The sequence below is a fragment of the Argiope bruennichi genome, chromosome 8 (assembly GCF_947563725.1).
Source record: "Argiope bruennichi chromosome 8, qqArgBrue1.1, whole genome shotgun sequence".
Classification (NCBI taxonomy): domain Eukaryota; kingdom Metazoa; phylum Arthropoda; class Arachnida; order Araneae; family Araneidae; genus Argiope; species Argiope bruennichi.
The window spans coordinates 131,847,313-131,871,505 of record NC_079158.1 but is presented as its reverse complement, the minus strand read 5'-3'; the positions used below and the strand labels follow the sequence as shown (position 1 = coordinate 131,871,505).

The 24,193-nt window shown below is 29.3% G+C and overlaps 1 protein-coding gene across 3 annotated transcripts in view; it reads right to left on the bottom strand.

The window, feature by feature from the left end:
• Nucleotides 1–287: 287 nt before the first annotated feature.
• The window catches only part of LOC129980954 (DNA damage-regulated autophagy modulator protein 2-like), a 39,986-nt gene continuing 16,080 nt past the window's right edge, over nucleotides 288–24,193 (bottom strand). For all 3 annotated transcript variants that reach the window (XM_056091480.1, XM_056091482.1, XM_056091481.1), the window contains exons 5-8: nucleotides 20,322–20,499; nucleotides 14,543–14,616; nucleotides 6,093–6,209; nucleotides 288–3,279 (exon numbers count right to left, since the gene is read on the bottom strand). In XM_056091480.1, coding sequence (XP_055947455.1) covers nucleotides 3,103–3,279; nucleotides 6,093–6,209; nucleotides 14,543–14,616; nucleotides 20,322–20,499 — 546 coding nt within the window. In that variant the 3' untranslated portion in view covers nucleotides 288–3,102. The remainder of the gene's footprint in view (nucleotides 3,280–6,092; nucleotides 6,210–14,542; nucleotides 14,617–20,321; nucleotides 20,500–24,193) is intronic.

Sequence of the window (24,193 nt, the reverse complement as noted above, 5' to 3'; positions counted from 1 at the left end):
TTGCAACAGTGAAGCTATATATTGAATTAAAAATAAATAAACATTATATGATTTTCAATAAACCATTTTTTGGATGTTTAAACTAATGATTTGTAACAAAATCTAAAAACAGGAATTATAACATTTCAAGCACACAGTTACAGAAACAAAAAATTATTATGTTTTGATGTAAATACTGGTGTGAAATGCCATATGTGAAAAGAGAGATGCCATTAATAAATAATGTGAATTTAGAGTAATGCATTCACCACAGATAAAATTTTAAGAAAAGCAAAACAAAGCAAATCTTTAAATACAGGCTCATAAACCTGCAATATTTCAAACTTTATTAATTCTTTAAAAATATAGCAACCCTCAAACAACAGTAAAGCTGAAATATATGTACATACATCAATGTTTCACTGGTAAGTTTTTTAATAATCATACAAAAACAGAGAAAAAAATAAATAAAATAGCATCAACAAAAAAATTACAATTTATATACAATTAAAATCAAATTATCTGAATAATTTCCCCCTTTTAAATTAATAATAATATCAAGAACATAAAATTCCTATATCTCATATGACAAATGAATTTTGTAACTAAAACATCATGAACAGTAATCAACAAAAATGTTCAAAACAGATTTAAAATTATGCTCCCAGACCATTTCTGGTTCAAACATTTATATGCTGACCCAAGTATATGCGATGGAAGGGAGAAAATGAAAAAAATAAATTATGGTAACTGACTAAGGTAAACAGACAGGTACAATCTCTCAGAGAGAGAGAGAGAGGAAGAAAAAAGCACAAAATGACACATGTGCATAATAAGAGAATTCTTAATGTAATTATTCACTTCCTCATAATATTAAATTCTAATATTACACAACATTTTGAATGTTTTCTTAAAATATTCCATAAGAAATAAATAAACATTAAAAAGCATAACAATAAATAAATGCTGAATTGAATTCAAAAACATATTATGTTTTTAAAATATTCAAATTAACAATGATTAATTTAACAGCCATGTTTGGCACAAGATGCAAAAGGCAGTGAAAAATAAACTTAAAAACATTTATCTAAAACTTTCCATTATTAAGAATAACATTAATTTTGGAAACTTTTTTAAGAAAATACAATGAATCAAAACAAATTTTCATACAGTAAGATGAAGGATATTTTAATGAAACAATTCATTTCTTTTTACAATACTTTGGAAATATACTTTGCCCATTTCTAACTATTTAATTATTTACAAGAATAGTATTCATAATTCATTAAATTAATACTGAATTTAAACTCATTGGAAACACTGATAATACCAATTATATCAGTTGAAATCAATAACAACAAATTTAATACAAAAAACTTAATTCACTGAAAATTGACTGAACCGAAATTGACTAATTGAAATATAATTCAACTGAATAATTAAACTGTCTGAAAATTGAAAATAAAGTCATTGCAAACAATTTACATTATATAGCAGATACAACATAACTCTTCAAACTCATTTAACAGCTTCCCTTCTTCAAGATATATCTTCTAAAAGACCACATATTATTCAAGGAAAAAAAAAGTTGGATAATAAGAAAATTTTTTTTTTCAAATTCTACCTCAAACAGTTAAGAACTACTAAAAATTTTAACATCGAAATATACAAATGCAGATCAAGAATTATTATCACAGATATAGAATAACAAAACAAGGAATTCAATGCATTAAAATTTGCAAAGAAATCACAAGGATTATGAATACTATCAGATAATTACAATTCTTCATCTATTCCATAGGCTTTAAATGAAATTAAAACAATTTTTTTAAAGTTTAAAGTCTAGATTTTTTTTTTTTAACCTTTTCTGCGGCACAAAATAAACTATACAAAACATTACATATAATAATAAAATTACAATACACATCAAAAACTGCCAACATAAATCACAAGAGAACCTCCCCCCCCCAAAAAAAAATGCATGAAATCAAAATAAACCAAATCTCAACTTCTTTTTGCATGAACTATCATCAGTTTTCAATGAATGAAAAAAGTGATAAAATCAAAAAGCATAATAATTAACAGTGTAAATATTATTGATTTTTAACATACTATTTTGTTTTCATAAAACAATTTGTCTGTAATTCTGCTTTAAACATGCAGTAAATCTTCCATTTTATCTTAAATTATAAGTTATTAAATTAAATTATTTACTATAGTAAAAATTCGTGTGTAATAATACAAAAACTGGAAGAAAAAATTCAGAAATTTATGCTCCTTTACGATAGTTTAAACAATCTTAACTTCTTAACTATAATGTATCATAATTGGTTGCTTTAATTAGTATTTGATGCACTAAATTGTGACCATAAAAAATTTAAAATGCAGAATATATCCAATAGGTAATTTATTTTCTGCAATATTCCTTAAAACAGTTAATAAAACTATAAAAGCAATCCAAAGAATGATGTAACAATGAATTTTCAATAATCTGTTAATTTTCTAATATTTTTCTTATAACTTCAGAAATTCTGTTTGTATGATTTAAAGTTACTTTATAAAAATTTGCTAACATATGCCTACAGCTGAATATATATAGACAGGAACATTTAAAATAATTATTAAAACAGCATTAACAATCATGTGATTATAGTGATACTATTTGCAAGATCATTATTTGCATAAATTGAATTTCTATCAAAACCATTATTTCTGTAGACTTAGAAAATTTTACTTGAGAGACGAAATTCTGCTTAGAAAGATATATTACAATAAAAATAAGAAAATGCAGTACAGTTTTCTTTGTAGAAATTTGTTAATTCTGTTATTCTCTTTAATTATGTGAGAATGAAAAAAAATCTTAATACAAAATCAGTATCCAAATGAAGGTAAAACAAAAAATATGCAATATTTCTGTTTAATATTAAAATTAACTATAAAATTGCTAACTATTGTACAGTTATTTTGTACAATTTACAAAAAAAAATTATTTGTACAATAAAACAACATAGCCAAACAGTCTAAAAATATTACTTTCAATTCTTAAACTGAACTTCATCACAGTTATTAACCCATCTACATCTGAAAATATCTGGAAGATACAAATATGTAACATAAAAAAATTTAATGAACTACAGCTTGAGTAGTAAGCACATTTTCTTTACCAAAATCTGGATAACTATTGTTAGCTAAAGAATTAACAGTACGAAGGCTATTTTGAGAAGTTGTGATGTTAATACGATCTTCACTGTGATAAAATTCTCTGCTCTGAATAGTCAGATCATCAGTTATAAAATGTATCTGAAAAAAAGAAGAAAAGAATTTAGTTATAAAAAATTAAGGCACAAAAGTCAATTTCTGCTTAGGTATGTTTCACAGAGATATAATTAGAATTACCAAATTTAGCCCTTACAATATTGTAGAGATTTGGAATGAGCTATTTTTTTTTTTTTTTTTTTTGAAATTTCAATAAAAAATAAAGTTAAATTTTGGCATTATCCTGCAATAACTTCTAAAAATATTTTGTTAAAATTACTTTACACTCTTCAAAAATGAAAATTATTTTATAAATTATACCAATTTGCTGAAATACAATTTATTGTGGAATTTGATAAATTGTTAAAAATATTTCTAAATATAATTTGTAACAATACTTTTCAAAATTAAAATGATAATTGAGCCATTCCCTGTTTCCTTAAGTCTTTAAATCTTATGCATCCATTTCCTCCTTTTATTTTCTTTTGTTAAAAAATGATTTCAACATACTGATTTAAAATACATTTCAGTGAAGAGGAATTTACAACTAATTATTAACAAATTTTTAAATATAATTTTGTTATTAATAAAATGCAATTCATTTTCATTATGTCAAGTTTTTTTTGTTTTTCCCTATAATTTATCAAAGTTTAAAAATAATTTTTCTCATAAAGTACGAATTTTTTAAAAAGAATTTTTAAATCTGTTTATCATCCATAGTTTGGTTGGATTTTCTAAAAACTAATTAATCTCATCAAAGTATGGGTTGAAAATTATTCAATTATGGATATGACATGGGCTATTTAACTAAGGACATGGTCTATCTTTTCCTCATACTGCAAGACTATCTAGTCTTGCAGTAGTCTAGTCTCTATTACATTATTCATTTATATATAACAGTTTTGGATATATACATTAAAGTTAATAAAATAAAATGTAATTTAAATTGGATAGATGCTTAACAAAAGACGATTTTTTTTATTTTTATTTATTTGCATCTTTTTATTTGCTTCTTGATCCTTTGTAGAGTTAATTTCTTTGGCTTAACAAATTTTAAAGTTAGCTGCCATAGTGATTTTATATTATTAATCGAATTGGGGAGCCAATTGATAAATAAAGGTTGCTAGTAATACTTATAAATAATTTATTTTTTGCACAGTTTTGATTACATTTTTTTAATAACATTAAATAGTGCATCTTAAAAGTATATGGGGAGGCGATTTTTTCAATAACAGTTTGAAAACAGAAGCAATAATCCCAAATAAAATAATAAACATATGAAATCATAACATAAGTTTATTGCAGCAAAGTAATTACATTATAAATTTTTTTTAAAAAAAATAAGCTCTTCAAAAAATATTTAGACTTTTTGAAGATTTTATATTTTAATTGAAATTTTGTATCTATTCCTTTGAATTATCTTGAAATTCCGATCAGGCATGTTTTGACCTAGAGTTTGGAGAAAGTGTGGCTGAAAGAGAACCAACTCTGCTCTACTTAGTGCTTTAATTCCGGAATAGTCAAAAACTGATGACCGTGGGCATAGATATTTCATTCAAGTACTTCCCACAAGTGTTTGAAGATATTCAGGTCTGGGCTGATGACTGGTCAGTCTATAAAAGTCGATTCTATGTAAAACAATCTGTTGTTGAGTGGAAGGTGTGAATTAATGCATTGTCCTGCTGGAATTTCCAGTTTCCCCTCCTACGATGTTCCAAATTGGAAGTAGATTACTGTTGAGGACATTTTGATAATCCTCAGAGCATTGTCGATCATTAAGACAATCAATATCTGCTGCTCCATTGAAATAGAATGCGCTCCACATCATGAGAGAACTTTCTCCTTGTTGTTGAACCAAAGAACTTGCAATGTTCTAGTCGTAGATAATGCCAATAGTACATTTAGCCTTCAGAGTCATCTAAATTGAATTTTCTTCATCACTGAAGAAAACATTTAATCATTCATTTAACTATCCATCCATCCAGTGCCTGTATTTTTTTGACCAAAGAATGCATCCTTTGCATGATGCAATTTCGGCATAGGGTGTCCAACGTATTCTGCAATATTTATGAATTTGCTTGCATGCATGCGGCAGTGAACAGTAGATCTTAAAATAGAAAATGCTAAAATTCTTGTAATTCCACAAACAGACTCCTTTTGCTTTGAAACTGCTCGCAAAAACTCTATGTCATGACACCGAGATGTTTATCTTGGTTGACCTGAACACTTTTTTGGAATCGCATTGCAACCCTTTAATAAAATTTCATTAATTATAGATACACTTCATCTGCTACACTTAATTTCTTTAGAATTATGAGAAACTTTAAGATTTTTGAACTTTAAAGCACCAAATTTTAGCTATAACAACAGCGGAGAATTGAACATTGCGAGGCATTTCTCAGCTACTCGAGAATTGAAGAACAAGACATAATTTTATATCTCAATGTTGTTACATCACATGCACAGAATGCAGAATACGCAAATTATTTGATACATTGGAAATATTTCGATTGGCGATTCTTTTCATTGTCCATATATTTTTGTGACAGCTTGTTTTGAATTTTATTTTTTTACAAACAATCTGTGATATAAATATAATATTTCTGTATTATAATAAACTTATGTTATGATTCCATATACTAATTATATTTTGTGATTATTGCTTTGTTGTTTTATTTGTTATTTAAAAAAATCATCTGTTCATATACTTTTGAGACAAATTGTAAAACTTAATGCATTACAAAAATATTTGTGGAAATTTAAGAAATAAGAATATGTAACAGTTACTGTGTTTACAATTCATCTTTAAATTCTCTCAGTTAAAAAATAGTAGTTATTAGTTGAGCAGCAGAACTTACTTTAGGGGAGGATATAGATATATTTTGCATTTCTCGGGCATAAGTGAGAATGAAGAAATCGAAAGCCATAACAAGTATCCACTCAGCACCAGTACTAATAACATGAGCAGTAAATCCCTACAAAATAAAACAGAAAGAAGAATACATAAATCAATGATAGCAGATAAAACAAATAAAGTATAGACTTTCTGCAGCTATTTATTTATGCACAATATTTAAACATATACATGCTAATAAAACTGTTTCAAAACATTTATGATTTTTATTTGAAAAGTAAATATATTCAATACTCTAAGACATCCAATATTCTATATAGCACTATTTAAGAACAACTTTATTCAAAATTTAGAAATACAAAATATACAGTTCAAAATATAATCTGTAACATATCAAAGTAAAGATATATTCAACATCAAAATATGTTTTGATGTTGTAGTTTTTTTTAAATAGACTTTTTAAAGGAAAAATTTTCAAAAGTTTAGAAAATATTCATATTTTTAAATCAATGTATTAAAAAATTCAAAAATAGTTTAAATTAAAAGATATTTTTTTACTGAAAAGAGAAAAAGCCTTCTGTTAAGATTTTTCATTTGTATTCTACTGATGAAACAAAGAAGCACATTACAAATTCACACTACTGACAAATATCATTAAGTCAAAACATAAATCATAAGATGGGGATAAAATTTTGTTCTTCAAAACAGTTTATAAAATAATAAATATAAAAAACTTGACAGAAATTTCTAAAATAATGAATATAAAAACTTATCCGAATGCTCAAAACTGGAAGCTAGGGCAAGCAAAAACTGTGGACCCCTTTTTCAAAAAAAAAAAAAAAAAAAAATTAAATATGCAATTTGCATAATCCCTACACCATAATTCTTTTTTAAAAAAAACTATAATTTACTTGCCAAATTAGTATTAATTTCTTAATGTTACTGAACTTTAATTTAATTATTGAACTTATTTAATTCTTGGCACTCTGATAACAATAATTGCAAAAAAAAAAAAAATAATAATAATAATAATAATAATAAAATAACCAAGAATTAAATAGAATATTACAAGCACAAACTAGTGCTCAAAAAAGAATTTAGTATTGGAACTACATTTTGATGCATTAATGAAGTGAAAATGTCCGGAATAGTTTGCAGCTAATTAAAATTAAGATTTAGGCTTTTACATTTAACTATCAATACAAGTTAAGCAAAATGATTTTTCTTTTAAAATCTGAGACAATTCAGATTATTCATCATTTGGACTAAGCATGAAATTAATTTGAATTACAATTATTTCATTTTTCATACTTAAATATAAAAAATATATTTAAGATATATTACAAATGAATAACAAATTAATTATTGCAGATGCTTTTATACTGAAACCAAGCAAAGTTACCGTTTTGTAAAATGCATTTATACGTATCTAGAAAATAAAAAAGTTATAAATAACATCCAACTCATTGAATAATTTTAAAATACATCGTATGCCAAACATGATCACAAAATATAAATGATTATATACTTTTAATGATATAAATAGGAATAAAACTGACATTCATAAGCTGTAAAAAATCTAAAAGGGTGAAATTTTTGGAGAAAATATATATATCTGATTTATATAAAAATTTAAGCCATTGACATATGATTCAAGATGTTATCATAATAACTGCATTTATTTGATGATTAAAAATTAAATTTTTAATCTAGTTTTATTCATACTTCTGAATAACAAATTTATAGCTACATATATTTTTATCCCCCCCCCCCTCCAAAGAATTGAGTTTTTTTATGGAATGAATAGATAAAAATATCTATGTCTCTAGCAGTTGTAAAAACCCTCTTCAATAGTTCATGTTTTCTTAAAAACTGCCATTTAACACTAAATAAAATTACTTGACGCTTAAAATTATACAGAGAGAAAAAGAAGACATTTGTATGCTATAAAATCACATAGCCCCCTTTTCATTGCTTAAGAGTAAAGTGGAATATTTGATTAAATCCTTAAAGTTATCTGCTATATAACAATACAAGAAAAACAAATGTTTTAGAAACTCAATGAATCAATATAGTTTGAATTTGAAGAATGGAAACTGCTGCTCTAAATCATATATAAAAGTTTATTAAAATTACATTCTAAATGTATATCATTGTAAAGGTAATTTTTTGGAATTTTAAGAAGAAATATAAATTATTTTTGTGCAATAATATTTTTCGAAGTTATCACGAAACTCTTTGAAACTACAATAATCTTTTAATAATTTAAAAAAAATTCTATTTAAAGGTTCAAAATGTGCAAACACATATCTGAAGTATTTTTGCGCTAATAATTTTAACTCAAATGCTCTAGCCTGTAATGCATCAGCAAGCAGCAAGACAAAAGGTAAAACAATCCCTTTTAATTTTGTAACGAAACTTGTTCTAACTTGAAGCGAACTGAATGGCTCAGTGGTAGAATGCTATGAAATGAAAGCGACAGTTCACAAGTTCGTATCTGACTGCAGGCAAGTTGTCTAAAAATTTTGTCATTGATTTACTTTCTGTCGTTTCTCGTTTGTTCTAGAATGGTCTTATAATTTCTGTATCTTTCTAAATATGGAAGATTTGTGTCATTTCGTCTTGTGGATAAAAACAGATGCTAGTTACTTGAATAAAGTCTCGAGTTGAGATTAGCGAGTGTTATCTTTGACTTTAGTTAAAACACACGGTTCATCTACGCTAACTTCATCTAAGCGACAGTTAGGGGGAGGAGCGAGGTACGATAACAAAAACGACGAACGAGCTAAGCAGAAGTCGACGATTGGAAGGATAACCTTCCGAGTTTGGTCTCTTGCCTAATCCAACCAGAAGTTGTCCGATGAAAATGTCCGATAAAAAAGAAAGGGAAACAACGCTACATATTGGTACCAGCTCAGCTCCAACTGCTACAAAACCTTTTTTAACGTTTCCAGAGATGCCCATGAAGATGCGAGCATGTGGCAGAAGGATTTTCAAAAAATCGCCATCTCTAACCGTTGGGATGATCAAATGTGCCCTGCTAATGTTATTTTCTATCCGGCCGGAACTGCTTGACAGTGATTCGACAACAATGAGCGCTCTTTCACTGATTGGATTACGTTCAAGAATTCCTTGAACAATATGTTTTGCAGAACAGATGACATACGATGCCAAGTTGAGAGAGTTTTAAGTACTCCTTATCAGCAAATTGGTGAGGCATCTGAATCCTACATCCAAGATATACTCTCGTTATGCCGTAAAATGAATCTAGAAATGATGGGAGATGAAAAAGTTGCCCATCTCATGAAGGGCATAGCAGAGGTCTTGTATCAGATTCTTTTAGTTCAAAATTTTAAGACAATCGACGAATTGGTGAAAAGATGCCATGAAATTGAAAGTCTTCGCCAAAGAAATATTTCCCGAACACGATTTCAGAGGCTGCATAATGTTTCTGCAGACTTTGGCGACATAAAATCCATAATTCGTGAAATTGTAAGGGAACAACTTCAGAAGTTCTTACTTGAAATACAACACTCAGAGGCGGCGGCAGACATTTGCCGATGGGGAGGCAAGACAAATCCGACAGGGGGGCAAGCACAATATCTCTAATTTAGCTTCAAAATAACTCATAATAATTAATTTTACATTCAATTAAAGAAAATAAAGTATTATTTAGCTTCTTCTTTATTCAGATACTGACCGTTTCTTTCACTGTTAAAAATTTGCAAAGATATTTGTAAAAAAAATGTTGTTCTTAGTTTCTTTTACTGACTGTCAAAATAACGCTAATATTTGAGCCTATTTTTTTTTGAGACTCTTCAGATTTGATTGAATTAAGATCTAATTTTAGAAAAAAAAAATATGATTAAATTTTTTTCTAGATTGTAGAATATAGATAGAAACATAAATTGCGCCAGCATGGAATGGCATTCTAAATGAACAAATGCATGTTCTTATCGTGGAATCTATATAAAATGAATGTTGAAAGAAAAAGTTTTATAAAAGAAATTTTTTTAGAAATCTGGAATAATAAATAAAAAATATTCGATGTTTTCTACAAAAATCGATTTTTCAGCGTAGTTCCCTATCTGAAATATTTGTAAAGTAAGGATTGCAACAACGAGCAGAGGTGTTTCGAATCCGAGAAGAAAAAGTGCGCGTGCTCAGTAAAAATTTACTATATTCACGAACAATATAGAATGCTGAAAAGATACAATGTTATTGTTTCTTAAGAAGGTTGGAGAAAATATTTTCTAACTTTATGAATAAACTTACTATTTTATGCAAGATATGAAAAATATTCTTATGAAGGAAATTTTAGAGATTTAAAATAACAATAACTGTCCGAAATAAGATCTGCCATCTTATTAGGAAGTTGAGCAAGTTCGTATGTCAAAGAGTTAATGTGTTATTTATGAATATTCTAAAAATAACTATTAAAATCATCTTTTTATCAAGACATCTTTATTCAAAGTCTATTAAAAATTTAGAAGCATCTGAAATTATACAGTTTTTGCCGCGAATAGTTATTGAAAGAAAATAATAATATATAAACGACTGAACTTCCCGATCACATAGCCATAATATTGAATGGAGAGTCTGAAAATAGGTTGTAATTTATTAATTTAACAAATTGCATACTTGGGTAAAACTCTTTTAGTGTAGCTAAAAAGCTATCAAACCACAAAAATTTATTTATTTTTGTAGGCAACTGCTGTCAGCAATATTTTTTTAGTGTAATAATTGTAGCCTGATAAATTAGATTGCAAAAGAAAACTGATATTTTATTGTTAAATATATTTAATTTACAATTATAGAATTTACTTACTTCAGTGATTTATAATGAATTCACATAATGTGGCTACAGCAAAATAACTCTTTTTAGCATGCATATTCACAAGAGTGTCCAAAGAAAAGAGTGTTTTATTAAATTTAGTATAACCATTAACTCGATTTTAATCAGACAATTCTCGTAGTGAAATGAATAAAATAAATTTATCAATTCGTTACTGAGGAAGTAATAATTATATAAATAAGATGACGATAAATTTTAGAACTTGAATTCGAATGATGAATTATGGAAAACAACTCAATCGTCTTATTCATGAAAAATATAAAAGCATCAATTTCTCTAATAATTCCACTGGAGGTAATAGGACGGGAACATTTTTTTCCCCATAATCTATGAAAAAATCTTATCCGAAGGACAAAGATTAGTCAGGAAAAATGTGACGTCTTATTCATTGGACAGCTTATTGATTATTCTACTAAATTTAGTATAAATTAAATGCTGAATGAACATTATGACATTTAAATAAAAGGACTGAGAATTTGAACTCGTCGACAACCATTCACATTGAATTTTTAGTCGACCGATCAAAATTTTTGACAAAATGGGACATATGTCTTATTCACATGTCGTCTTGTTGGTTATATTGACAAAAGAAATGCAAATTAAAAGCTTGATGAACGACATTTGAATCAAATGTCTGAAAATCTGTGGATAGAGTCTTTGACATTCATCACATTCAGTTCAAAGTCGTTTGCCTAAAAGTTGCCGGCAGAATGCGATATCTTATTCACTTGTCTGATATATTGCCAAATCTAGTGTAAATTATAAGCTAAATGAACGACATTTCAATCAAATATCTGAAAATCTGTAGATTTAATGTCTTTGGTATTCACCGCATTGAATTCATAGTTGGCCGATCAAAAATTGCCAGTAAAATGAGAATATCACCTTGTCGATATCTTATTCACTTGTTACCTTGTCGGTTATATTACCAAAAGTAATACAAATTATAAGCTTAATGAACGACATTTGAATCAGATGTCTAAAAATCTGCGAACTTAACACCTTTGACATCCATTGCATTCAGTTCTTAGTTCGGTCTATCAAAAATTATCCGCAAAATACGGAATATTATTGGCCTACCGCCCTATTGATTATTTTGCTGAATATAGTCAAATTACTTTAACCGTTACTTGGGATACTTCGACTGTTTACAATATATTAACTAAGATAGATTTTAAATAATCATATTCGATAATGCGCTACTCTCTACAACCGTCCTAAAATGGTGAACACTTTTGTCGACGAAACTCTCAATCTCTCGCCGACGTTGGGGGGGGGGGGGGGTCAAGAGGCTGCCGACAGGGGGGCAATTGCCCCCTTGCCCCCTCCTGCTACCGCCGCCTCTGACAACACTACCCAAATTAATGAACTTGAATCCCCACATGACATTGCACCGGTAGTTAGAGGTTATGGAGGTTCTGACACCCCTTACTGTTCCAAGACTACTAAACACTATTCCTCGACGCAACACCACTTCTCGATGTTCAATTCGTCATCTAGACGTGAAGCAAGGAACAGCGCCGATCCAGTACGTAAAACGGACCTGTGGAGAACTGATAATAATGTGCCCTTCTGCTACCACTGAGGATGACCAGGACATGTTTTGAGGTATTGAAGGGAAAGAAAACAAACATTCGCTGATGCAAGAATCGCACGAATATTCAATCCCCGACGAGATATAAATACAGAATCTCAACCACCGACAATCCCAATCACCTTTACGACGATCCAATGAGGAAAACTAATTCGGGCGACCTCTGCAGGAGGTGAGGCCGCAATTTAAGAAAATGCTCCAATGTACATAACGAATAATTTAAAAAGAAACATCACCCATACCAGAGTAAATGGACAATATGTAAAAGCCCTCATCGATTCAAGTGCTGATTACTCCACACGTCCACAAAATAAGCATCTTATTGACCTACCACCCTATCGATTATTTTGCCAAATGTAGTGAAACCGCTTTAACCGTTACTTAAATATTTCGACTGTTTACAATATATTAACTATAAGGTGACTTTTAAATTATCATATTTAATAATATGCAGCTTTCCACAAGTATCCTGAAGTGAAGATTTTTCCTGGTGAAACTCTCAATGACTTGCCGATGGGGGGGGGAGTGGTTTGGCAATAACTTTCCTTGGCCCCTTGCTTGGTTTGGGTGATCTCTGAATACCTTAGAAAAAACTGCATAGTTTCTAGATGATTATAAGAAATCCTTATAAGTTCTGTTACAGCTTCGGGCTCGAATCTCTCCTTTGCTTTGGGCTATACATCAAGAATGATCACGCTCCTTAAAATGGTGGTTTGCTGCTGTGATACAAGAAGTCTTCAGTCGTTCTCTGGATAGAGACTGTTTCACTCTCTTGCAAACACATGTATGCTTATCAAACGTGCATCTAAATTTTTTATATATTCCTTCGGCGAGAAAAGTGTATCAATCGGTCATCCAGAGGAGCTATCATAGGACAATTGCAGCATTTGACCAAAATGCATCTCTGATGGAGTACATCCAGTCACTTCATGTGCAGCGCTCCGATAAGTCAGCAGGCAAATGTGTTCCCAGTTAGTCTCATTCTTTGAAAGAGATAACGAAAGATGACTTAAAAGGGTTCGAATAAATCTCCCGACCATGTCATTGGATTCAGGATGTAATACAAGTCTCCAGATTTCGCAAAAGTTTGCAAATCTCAGAAAAGAGTGAGAAATAAAAATGCATGCTCTGATCCTACAGTAATATAAAAAACATGCCATAACGCGAACGTGTTCTTGAGCAAAAGTTGAAGAATTACTTCCAGCTACTTGGTAAAATAGTCCATTGGTAAAATAGTACTAGAACATATTGACTGACCCTTGAAGTTATTCGAAAAGGTCTTAAAGTATCTACAGCCATTCTCTTGAATGGTGCATACACATTATAATACCGAAAAACATTTTTCGTTTAAATTTTGGTCCTTTTCGAGATCCGCATGGCATTCGCTGCAATATTTTTTAACGTCGGTGAGAAGTCGATCTCAGTAAAATTGCTTTCTTTCAAGTTTCACTCATTGTTTTCAGAACTCCAAAATGCTTTCCGCTTGCGCTGTCAGAAGTGAGCTGCAGAATTTACAGAATTCCGTTCCATAGAAGAATTACTTATAAATAATAACAGTTTCCGCTATCACTTTCCCACTTATGATATAAAATACCATTTAAGACGTAAAAGTCGCAAAGAGCCCAATATAAATTTAAATATTTCGCTGCTTAGCGCATGCACAAAAACGCGAATGGCTTCTATTTCAGATAAGTCAAAAAATGACTGATTTTCATTGGTTGAATAATTTGTTTCATTTCACTTACGAAAAAAGTTCCCCGAAATGACAGTTCGGATAAGAATCCTCAAAAGTAATAAAATTTCAGTTCAAGAATAAATTTCCATAATTCTTCCCGCTCTCCGCATCGTTGGAAGGTATGCATAACAATTACAAATATGACACTTTAAAAAGCTCGTAATACTCAAACATGAAATTCAAAAATAAAATTTTTTTAAACATAAAATGACTTTTGAAGCTTTTCAAACATTGCATTCACACATTTCTATAAGATAAAGCATTACTCACCCCATCTTCTTCATGCCATTTTGTGCCATCTTTTCCGTGAAAGTTATAATGAGCTATGATGCCAGCAACGAGGGCTTCATAGCATTAAGGAAGAAGGTTTACAATATACAAATTAACAACATTTTTTGGAAAGTGATTATAAGGGACAATCAAATGATAACGAGCATGGCAAGGAAATTGGTAATATAAATAGGTTTATACATATAAGCGAACCGCTACTTTATTTGCTTGTGCTTGAATTGAGCGCTTGTGCGCGTCTGATATCATACGGAGGCCGGCAAAGAGGAACTGCGTGCTAAGTGCGGAAGGAGTTTCAAGAAGTGAAACTCATGCCCGAATGTCTGCTATGCATGAAGAACAGAGTATGTTGCGTGCGCTTGAGTGAAATAAACGGTATCGAACAAAATGCTGATATCGCTGCAACACCTTCAAACGATATTATGATGAAGAATATCGTTTTCTGTCACGTATTGTTGTGAGAGATGAAACATGGTGTTATTATTATGAATCGAAGAGGAAGCGCCAGAGCTAACAATGTAAGCATATGGATTCAAATCCAAAGCCATGCACACTAGCTCCAGGATCATTGCGATCATCTTTCACTTTGATTGCAAGTGTCCGCTGATAATTGATTTTTTGGAACAGACCCCGCAATTAATGCACAGCGGTTCATGGAAACTTTGCAAAAATTGAAACTCGCTATGAATTCAAACGCCAGGGATTTGATGGACGGCATCATTTTGTTGCAGGATAATGTTAACCTACATGTTGCCAATGATATTAATACTGCAATTCAGAAATAAGGCGGGGAGCCCTTACTCATCCTTCATACAGTCCAGATTTCTTCCCATGTGATTTCGATAATTTTTGTAGTTCCGAAGAAAGACATTCGTGGACGTAGTTTTGCTTTGAACAAAGAGAGCACGCCTAGGCTATAAACCTGACTCCGTGAGCGATCGCAAATATTTTTCTATGAAGGTAATGATCATCTTTTTTCACAATAAGATGTTTGTTTTAACAGTTATGCCGATTATTTTTGAACTAATGTACTTATATATATATTTTTTTTCCCATTCTGGCTCGTTTTCATTTGACTGCCGCTTATAGAATTAAATTTATTCTTGAAACAAGCCCAGTATATATATAAACATTTATACTTTTTAAAAAACTAATTGTAATTGTAATCTTTTATAATAATATTGCATTAACTACAAAGCAGTCGCATAATGAATGCATTTAAAAAAAAAAAAGAATATTATTGAATTGAATTTCTCAGGTACAAGTGTTAATAGATGATATAACGTTTTAAATTATGATAAGCACAGAATTTGTTGATTGTTAAAATTGCATTTTATTGAATAAAATACACTGATGTTTTTATTTAATGAATTAGGAACAAATTGAAAAACTTTTGTGCACAAAATGTTTATACAAACTTTAAAAATTTTGTTACTATCAATTTATTTCAACACGTAAGACATTTTTCACTACATTTAAACAGGAAAAAATTTTATGCACAAATTAATTGCTATTAATAAATTATACAATCAGGATTCGGAGTTTCAGGAAGATTTATTTGGTTTTTTGGTCTTTTTATCTTTTTATCTCTAAATCTGGTGAGTTACAATTTGTTATACGTAGATAAAATAGGTAACGGCCTTCAAAGTCTTGCAATTTTTTTTTTTTTTTTTTTGCAGCAATAATAGAGTAATTTAATTTTGAAAATTTATTGAATTTATGAAGGCCACGCATTTGAATTTATTGAAAATAAAATCAAGTATTAATATAATTTTGGAAAATTACTGTAACAATATTTTAAATAATTTTATTTATATTGTTACAAACCTGTAATTTTGCTTCCCGGCATGAATAGTGTCATCATGGGAAAAACCGTCGTACGATCTGTCCTTAACGTGCTGAGCGGGTGCGACGTCAATGACCTCAGAGCTTGGCAACCATTTGGCGACAAAATGGATAATGCTGGAAAGTTCGAGAACTTTCACGATCCATCCTCTTAGAACTGAGATACACCCAGATACGCCCTCATTGGTCTAGAAGTTTCTAGCTCCGCCTCCCGAAAATTATAAAAGGCCGGCAATCTCAAGCTGCAGTGAAGTCGTGTGAGTGAGTAGTCGGAGTCGCCGACAAGTAACGAGTCTTCTAGAGGATAGCGAAGCAACGGCGAATTACCAGCATTGTGTGGAGCGAGTACTGAACTGCTGTGTGTCGAATTCTGTTGTGTACTATGTAAGAAGCGTCGTATCTTTTGTGTAGTAGCCAGTTGTAAGAAGTTGTGAGTCGGCAGCTAAAGCGAGAAGTTCAGCCGTTGGAGAGATGGTAAACCGAAGCTCCCAGGATCACCTCTCCTGCTTGATTCTGTCTAGCCGCTTCATGTGCTGTGGACGATTACTACCTGTGGGCTACTGTCGTCTGTTGTGTGCTGTCCTGTGTTCGTCTCGGCTGTAAATATTTTTCGTCTGTGTATTCGTCTTCTTTGTGTTCGTCTCTTCGTGTAAATAAACGTCGTTGTTTTCCTACTGAGGCCTGCTTATTGTGTGTTCTCTTCACCATACACCCATTATCAAAGCGAACCCGTCAATAAGAAAATCCGTAACAATATATATATATATATATATATATATATATATATATATATATATATATATATATATATATATATATATATATATATATATATATATATATATTACAATCAAACGGAATTTGGATTATATTAAAAAGTTTTGTCATTTTTTTTCAATATATTGTATAAAATTAGTTTTAAATTTTAATTCCACATTTTTTTATATGCGATTTAAAGCAAATCCTTTCTTAGTGAACCAAAATGTGATGTTTTACTATTCCAGTTTGCCGAAATTTATAACTTAAAACTGATTACATAAAGACTAAATAAAAATATATCTGGCTTTAGAAGTTGTAGAGGGAAAAGAGGGTACTGAGACATTTATTGACAAAGGACTCCAAGAAGACTTAATCCGGCCTTGGATATCATGACATACTAAAAACAATATTTCATTTATGTAAATATACAAAGCCAGTAAATCCAGAATAAATATATTTCCATTATCTAAACAAACATTTTCTATATTTCCCATTACAGGTTTTCTTCCATCCAGAGATCAAATTAAAAAGAAAAATGTTTTAGCATAGTGAGCTTGCTGGATTGAGTTAAAAGTAACGTTTGCCCAGAAACAGCAAGTTCCGGAGAATGGAAAGTTAAAATTTACAGGTCTCCAGGGCTCTTCATTTGCTTTCTTTCTGTAGACTTAATGTGCCTGGCCGTCTTGCATCAAGGCCATTATCAGACTTCAAAGTAGGCTATTTAATAGTTGCTATTACAATAGAATATGGGGAATTTATAGCTTCACAGTTATAAAAAAGAAATTCTATGTTTTAGGAAACTTGTCACCGATTTCTTTTCTACTGATCGGATGATACATACCTGTCACATTAGTGACCATCAAATCATTTCTTCAGCAAAGATAAGAGACACACTTCCAAAGGAGTGATACATTTTCCAGTCATGTTCGGAATATAAACAAAAAAACATATTGTCTATGACATTTTTTTACAATTGCCCATTGTCCATACATCCAATGATTGCTAACCAATGCTCAAGTCCTGACAATCAACTGGCTTATATGCATACTTTTGGAACAAATATCTTGAAAAATTTTTCAATAAAAGGCATATAGGAAAAATAAACAATTTAGCCTTTTAAAAACTAAATGATTTCAACTATATAATTTTTCTTTGACCAAAATTTTCATAACTGAAAGTTTGTTAAACTGCTATACATTTCGACTCCTAAAATATATAGCCAACGAAAAATTTTGATCTTATGTACTTCTTCATTCTTTTAAAAATGCAAAACAGATATTAGGTCACATGTAAACACTAACATTTTAAGAGATTCCATATACTAATTTAAATATTAATTAGCCAAAAAATTACAAATACTTTTTTGCATACGCAGAGAAAGTATTGCAAACTGCCAAATAATTTGAACTCAAGATTTTGATGAATCTCCACATTTGAAAGTTTCCAGAATTGGATAAACCTTTTTTTTTTTTGGGGGGGGGGGGCTACTGTGTGATCTTTTGTTATTAGTCTTTGCTCTCTTCATGTAAAAAAAATGTACTGTCTACACTCAGCCCAAGATTTTTATCAAAAAGTAACAATAGATTTGATTTGCTAATCTGAAGTCTCGCAACTGTTCGAACATTTTAATGAGTAATTCTAACATCCAAACCCCAAAAAATCTCAATTAGTTGTTGATTTTAATTCTGTGTTCACCTTAATTCACTTTAAAATAAAATCTTTTAATAATTCATAATTTAGCACAACTTTATCTGTCTGCCACTTATTTAGCTATTTTAGATGGGAAAACTCCATCAAATACAAATCACATTGTGTTGGTGACTTTAAAAAAACAAAATTTGCTGTTCAAAGAAACACAAGTAAAATCTAATATATTTTGTTTTAGAAACAGAATCATGGACTAGTTTATTGAGCTCTGATTAAAGAAAACCAATAATAGCATGTACTGAATTAGATTCATTCACTGTTCTAATTTTCGGAATCATAACCTATTAATCTAAACTTTCCTAATTCGCATAATATTTCTCTCTTTTTCCACATCAATTTTCTCCAATTCCTCAGCACTCTTTCTTTTAACTCAAAAATTCTTTATTCCTTCTCTTTTCCATCATTAATTATAAATAGTTAACATCGTAAGCAGTTCAAGACCTCATCATAACCAGCAGTTTTCAGAGATGCCTCCACATTAAACCTACAAATTTTAAACTATTATCCATAAATATATCTAAATTTATTGCTAACTCTTGGAAATTCTCTTTTTTCCTCTTCGTAAGATATGACATTTTAAAATTGTCTCAGGCATAATTGAAATATATATTTATTTATATACACATTATATAAAATAATAGTTTGAATACTTAGGTAATGATATACTCTTTCTATCTGGAAGGGGTGATTAACATTTCTTTTTACCAAAAATTCTCTAACTACCCATTCATAGTTTTCAAAATTCTATTAAGTATTCAAACTCCATCACACACAGATAATGTGTTAATAAGATCCATCTTGAAACAAATTTGAAATAAATTATAGTTTGTTATCTGAACTTGATGAAAAGTTTACATAGCAGGATATCTTATTTGAAGTTGTTCAAATCTTGTTTTGAGGCCTGAGCCAGGTACTTTATTAGAATTTACAAAATGAGCAATTTTTACTTAAAATTTACATTAAGTTTTTATTCATAATTTATATTTACATTATCTTATTGATTCTTAGATAGCTTTTCAGTCATGTTCAAACCAATTTTCCACTTATAACTTAGCAAAATATAATAAAGAGTTCCACTGCATGCATATAAGTTCATTGCACCTGTAATATACAAGACATCCAGTTCTTTTGGCTTTTCTGGTTACAAAGAATATTTTTCATTGCGATTTAATTTAGTCATATTTAGGAAATAAATACATAAAAGAACAAGACAAGGTATTAATAATCCAGACCTCAAATATTAAAAATAAAACTTTCAAAGAAAATGTAAAATAGACTACTGCAAAAAAAAAGGGGGGGGGGGGGGAGTAATGTAATTTTCTTATAATAAATTTTTAAATATTAAAATAAAAATAAACACAAAAAAATATTAAAATTTTGAATATTGAATTATTGAATTTTTCTAATAACAATACTTTGAATTATTTAAAAAAAATTCTCAAAAGGATACTAGTTACAAAAGCAGCTGTCTGGATAAGAGAGAAAAATACTCTCAATCGTGCAATGAGAACTGAATTAAGTAGAGGGCAGACATAATGCGAAATAACAGTTTGCATCCAGCTATACAATGCAGCACAGCCAAATGCCATAAGTGCCCCACACATATGAACAATTATAACTGAAGTTTCCTATAAGAAAAGGATCCAAAAATATTAAAATAGCATAAAAATAAATCAGACAGCCTGACTTGTTCTTAAATAAATTATATGTTATAGAATAAGTTAAATTTATTTAATAATAAAAATAAGAGGTTCAATCAGTTTTCTATTTTTAATACTTTATCAATTATTGAAACAGACAAGATATTAATGTACAAATTTATATTACTTAAATATCCATAACATAAAATTTATGGGTAGATCTATTGCTCTGTCCCAAGAATTTCCTCAGAACAGTGATGAAATTAGAATTTACCAATCAGGGGTTTATTCCTAAGCCAAATATGCTATTTTTGCCTTCTATATACTGAACTATGACTATACTCTAAATTTGAATAAAAGGTTCCAGATTGTTCTGCTTATTTTTTATTTTAAATGTTATATTATTCATGTTTTGTACTGATTTTACTTGAAACTTAAATTGCTTCTATAATGGGGAAAAATTAAACTATAATATGGCAAGGCAAAGCAAAGCAGAGAAATGACAAAGTAAAGCAACATTCATCTACATTACATAATCAAATAAAGGAAAACTGCTCATATGAATTCTGAGAATGTGGAACTATAAAGAGTGGAATATTTAATAACATTGTCTTAACTGCCAATTATAAAAAGAGACCAAAAAATATCGCATTTAATATAATCTAGAAACAAATTTTAAATAAAATTAATTATAATAAATAAAAGAATTTGAATCTATCCTAGAACAAAGTTGGTCAATGAAGATAATAAAAAAAATTATTATATGGGACAAATCTAGAACTTTAAAAATTCTGTTTAAAATCTGGAACTAGATCTTTAAAAATTCTGTTTTATCATGAAAATTACAGCAATTTTTCTCCAAGCAGTCAATAAAAACAAGTCTAGTTGTAAGATGAGTGTAGCAGAGAAAGCAGTAAAATATTCCCATAAGAATAATCAAATGAAGAAAATAAAGAATGAGAGCAAAAGTATTTCAATATTACAATTAAAATTAACTTTTGAAAATAATAAAAACACAGATGAATAGTTTAAAATGTTACCATATTAAAGTATTTCAGTCTAGATGTTTAAAATGTGCTATTATAGAAAACATTTGCATACAATATTTATACAGAGTTTTCCTTTTTTGTCATCCATTTCATCTACCAAAACTTTTTGTAATGAAAAATACCATTAGAAACCTTGAAGGAGACTGGAAAATATATATAACTGGGATTCCAACTCAATTAAAATCTAAAAACTGAATTTTTCAAAAAGATTTCCTTATAAGTATGTTACATCATTACTCTCTACAGCAAGTTGCCAAATATACTTTGAAACCATTCTTAGTATACTGTTTATGAAATCAATATAAAAAGATGGGGCTAAAATAACAGAATACTACCATGCTGTTTTACACACACTTTTTCATCAATCAGTAAAATATCTAGAAATATTTAAATTCAACAAAATGATTTTATTGTTTGTTAAATAATTGAAATAACAAAATTCAATGTACTGCTATCCAGAAGAGTATTTGAAAAGTCCAGAAAAACAAACAAACCCTCCATCTATTAGAGAAAGTGTTATAAGACACGAATGTAAAAATATTGATTGAAGCTATCACTACATATCACATAAGAAATATAAAATCTGCAGTAAAAAACATATATACAGGATGTTCAAAAAAATAGAACAAGCATTTATTCCCTTAAATATTTTATACTTAGTCATAGACTTTCAATTACAAAGTTTCATTAAATAATGTGGACAATTGTATGAAAACATTTTGGCTTTTTTAGAGATTGACAGAAAGAAGTTTTAAAACATTTAATTTTTATATGTCCTTCACAATACAAAATTGCCAATCGATGAAATATTTCCCTTACATTCATCAATGCACCCACTAAGTTTCACATTTCTATCTACAATGCTTGAAGATAACTGCTTATTTTTAAAATTAAAGGGTCATTGAAAATTTAGGAGCATGCACACATATTTATTTCAGATGTGCTAATTTATTCAGCACAGAAAAGCTGTCACATGTAAGTATTTGAATAGAAGTACATCATTTAATCATTAAGAGTTGAGAGAAATTTGCTAATCATGCATAATGTTGGTCTTTGATTGGCCAACAGTTGCAACTTTAACTTTATAAGGAAATTTGAGAAACTGAAAAATTAAACAAAATATCCCGGAAAGTGCTGAAATGCCAAACAAGAAAATTAAATTCATCGCTGGCGCTTGCTTATTTTTTAAAAAAAAGAATGACATATTTCAGTAAAAAAGAAAGTTTGAATGTACTTATAACATATAATGTATGTAAATAAATACTGGCTAAATGTAGAACAATACAAATGCCATTTTTTTAAAGTCCCAGCATCTTTCTAGAAAGTGCAATTACAGAATGGTTTAGGGATAACAAACTGCAGTATCCTTACAGAGAAGGAATAGGGAAGATGAGGTGTTATGCAAATGAAACAGAAACTGATATTTTGACTTATTTTTCATGGTAGTATATGAAGAGTCGATTCAAACCTTACCACTCCAAAAAAATGACAATATAGGAAATATTTCAATTTAATAATTGGCTTCCATGTAGCATTCATAAATTGTTCATAGAAACAGTTACATGACCAATTATACCATTGACATCTAAAATTTTATAATTGGGCCCTATATCAGGTAAAATCAAATCCTTATTTTTTTTAGAAGTATAATTTGGATAGACAAAAATTGCTGTAATTATCAGTGGCAATTTTCTATAAGTGTATGGTGTGGCATTTTTAGAAGCATGTTGATTAGTCGTATTTTAAACAATAATGTACTAAATGGTTACAAATATATTCAGTTAGTTTTGATAGAGATTATGTTGGAACTAAGGGATGAATTGCCTTTAGCATTATGAGCTCTGTAAATATTTTTTAAGAAATTCAAAACATCTTTTTTGTCTTGTAATAGATGAACTGAATCGTACACACACAAATATTGTAAAAAGAATGCAGGCTTATATATATGTTGAATAATGTATTACCCATTTCCTGATTTTGTCCTTTTAATAATTCTTTGAAATATATGTATTATTCTTGAAAATTTCAGCGAAAAACTTGCTCAAACATCAATTAGAGGTATGGAAAAATGGTCTAGGTAAATAAATTTGCCTTTTAATGTCTTTGAAAATTTCACTCATTTAAGCACGGAATGTTGCATCCTTATAAATAAGTGTTAGAAAAACAGTTTATTTGATGACACTTTTTTGACACATACATTTGTTATACATACGTTTTTTTATACATTTGAGTACCTTATTTTGACAAAACTGCAATTGGACATATATGTTTGATTACTGTAGTTAAGGAAACAAATACTTGTTCCTCTTTGGGGTGGAAGCCTGTATATATATATATATATATATATATATATATATATATATATATATATATACACATTACCAAGGCATTTACAATTAGGAAAAAGACTCATTTTATTAGCACACTGAAGCATTTCAAAAATCATTAAGGAAAGAAGGATGAGAAGGATTGCTCAAGATTTACATACAGTAAATCTTGTTAAATATTTAAATTATTATCTTGTTAATAATTTAATTATTATAAGTTAAATAATTTAAGCTTAAAACTGCTCAAAGTTTAAAGAATCTTTTATATACTTAAAAATTACTACTCTGAATTCTAGAGAAATATTT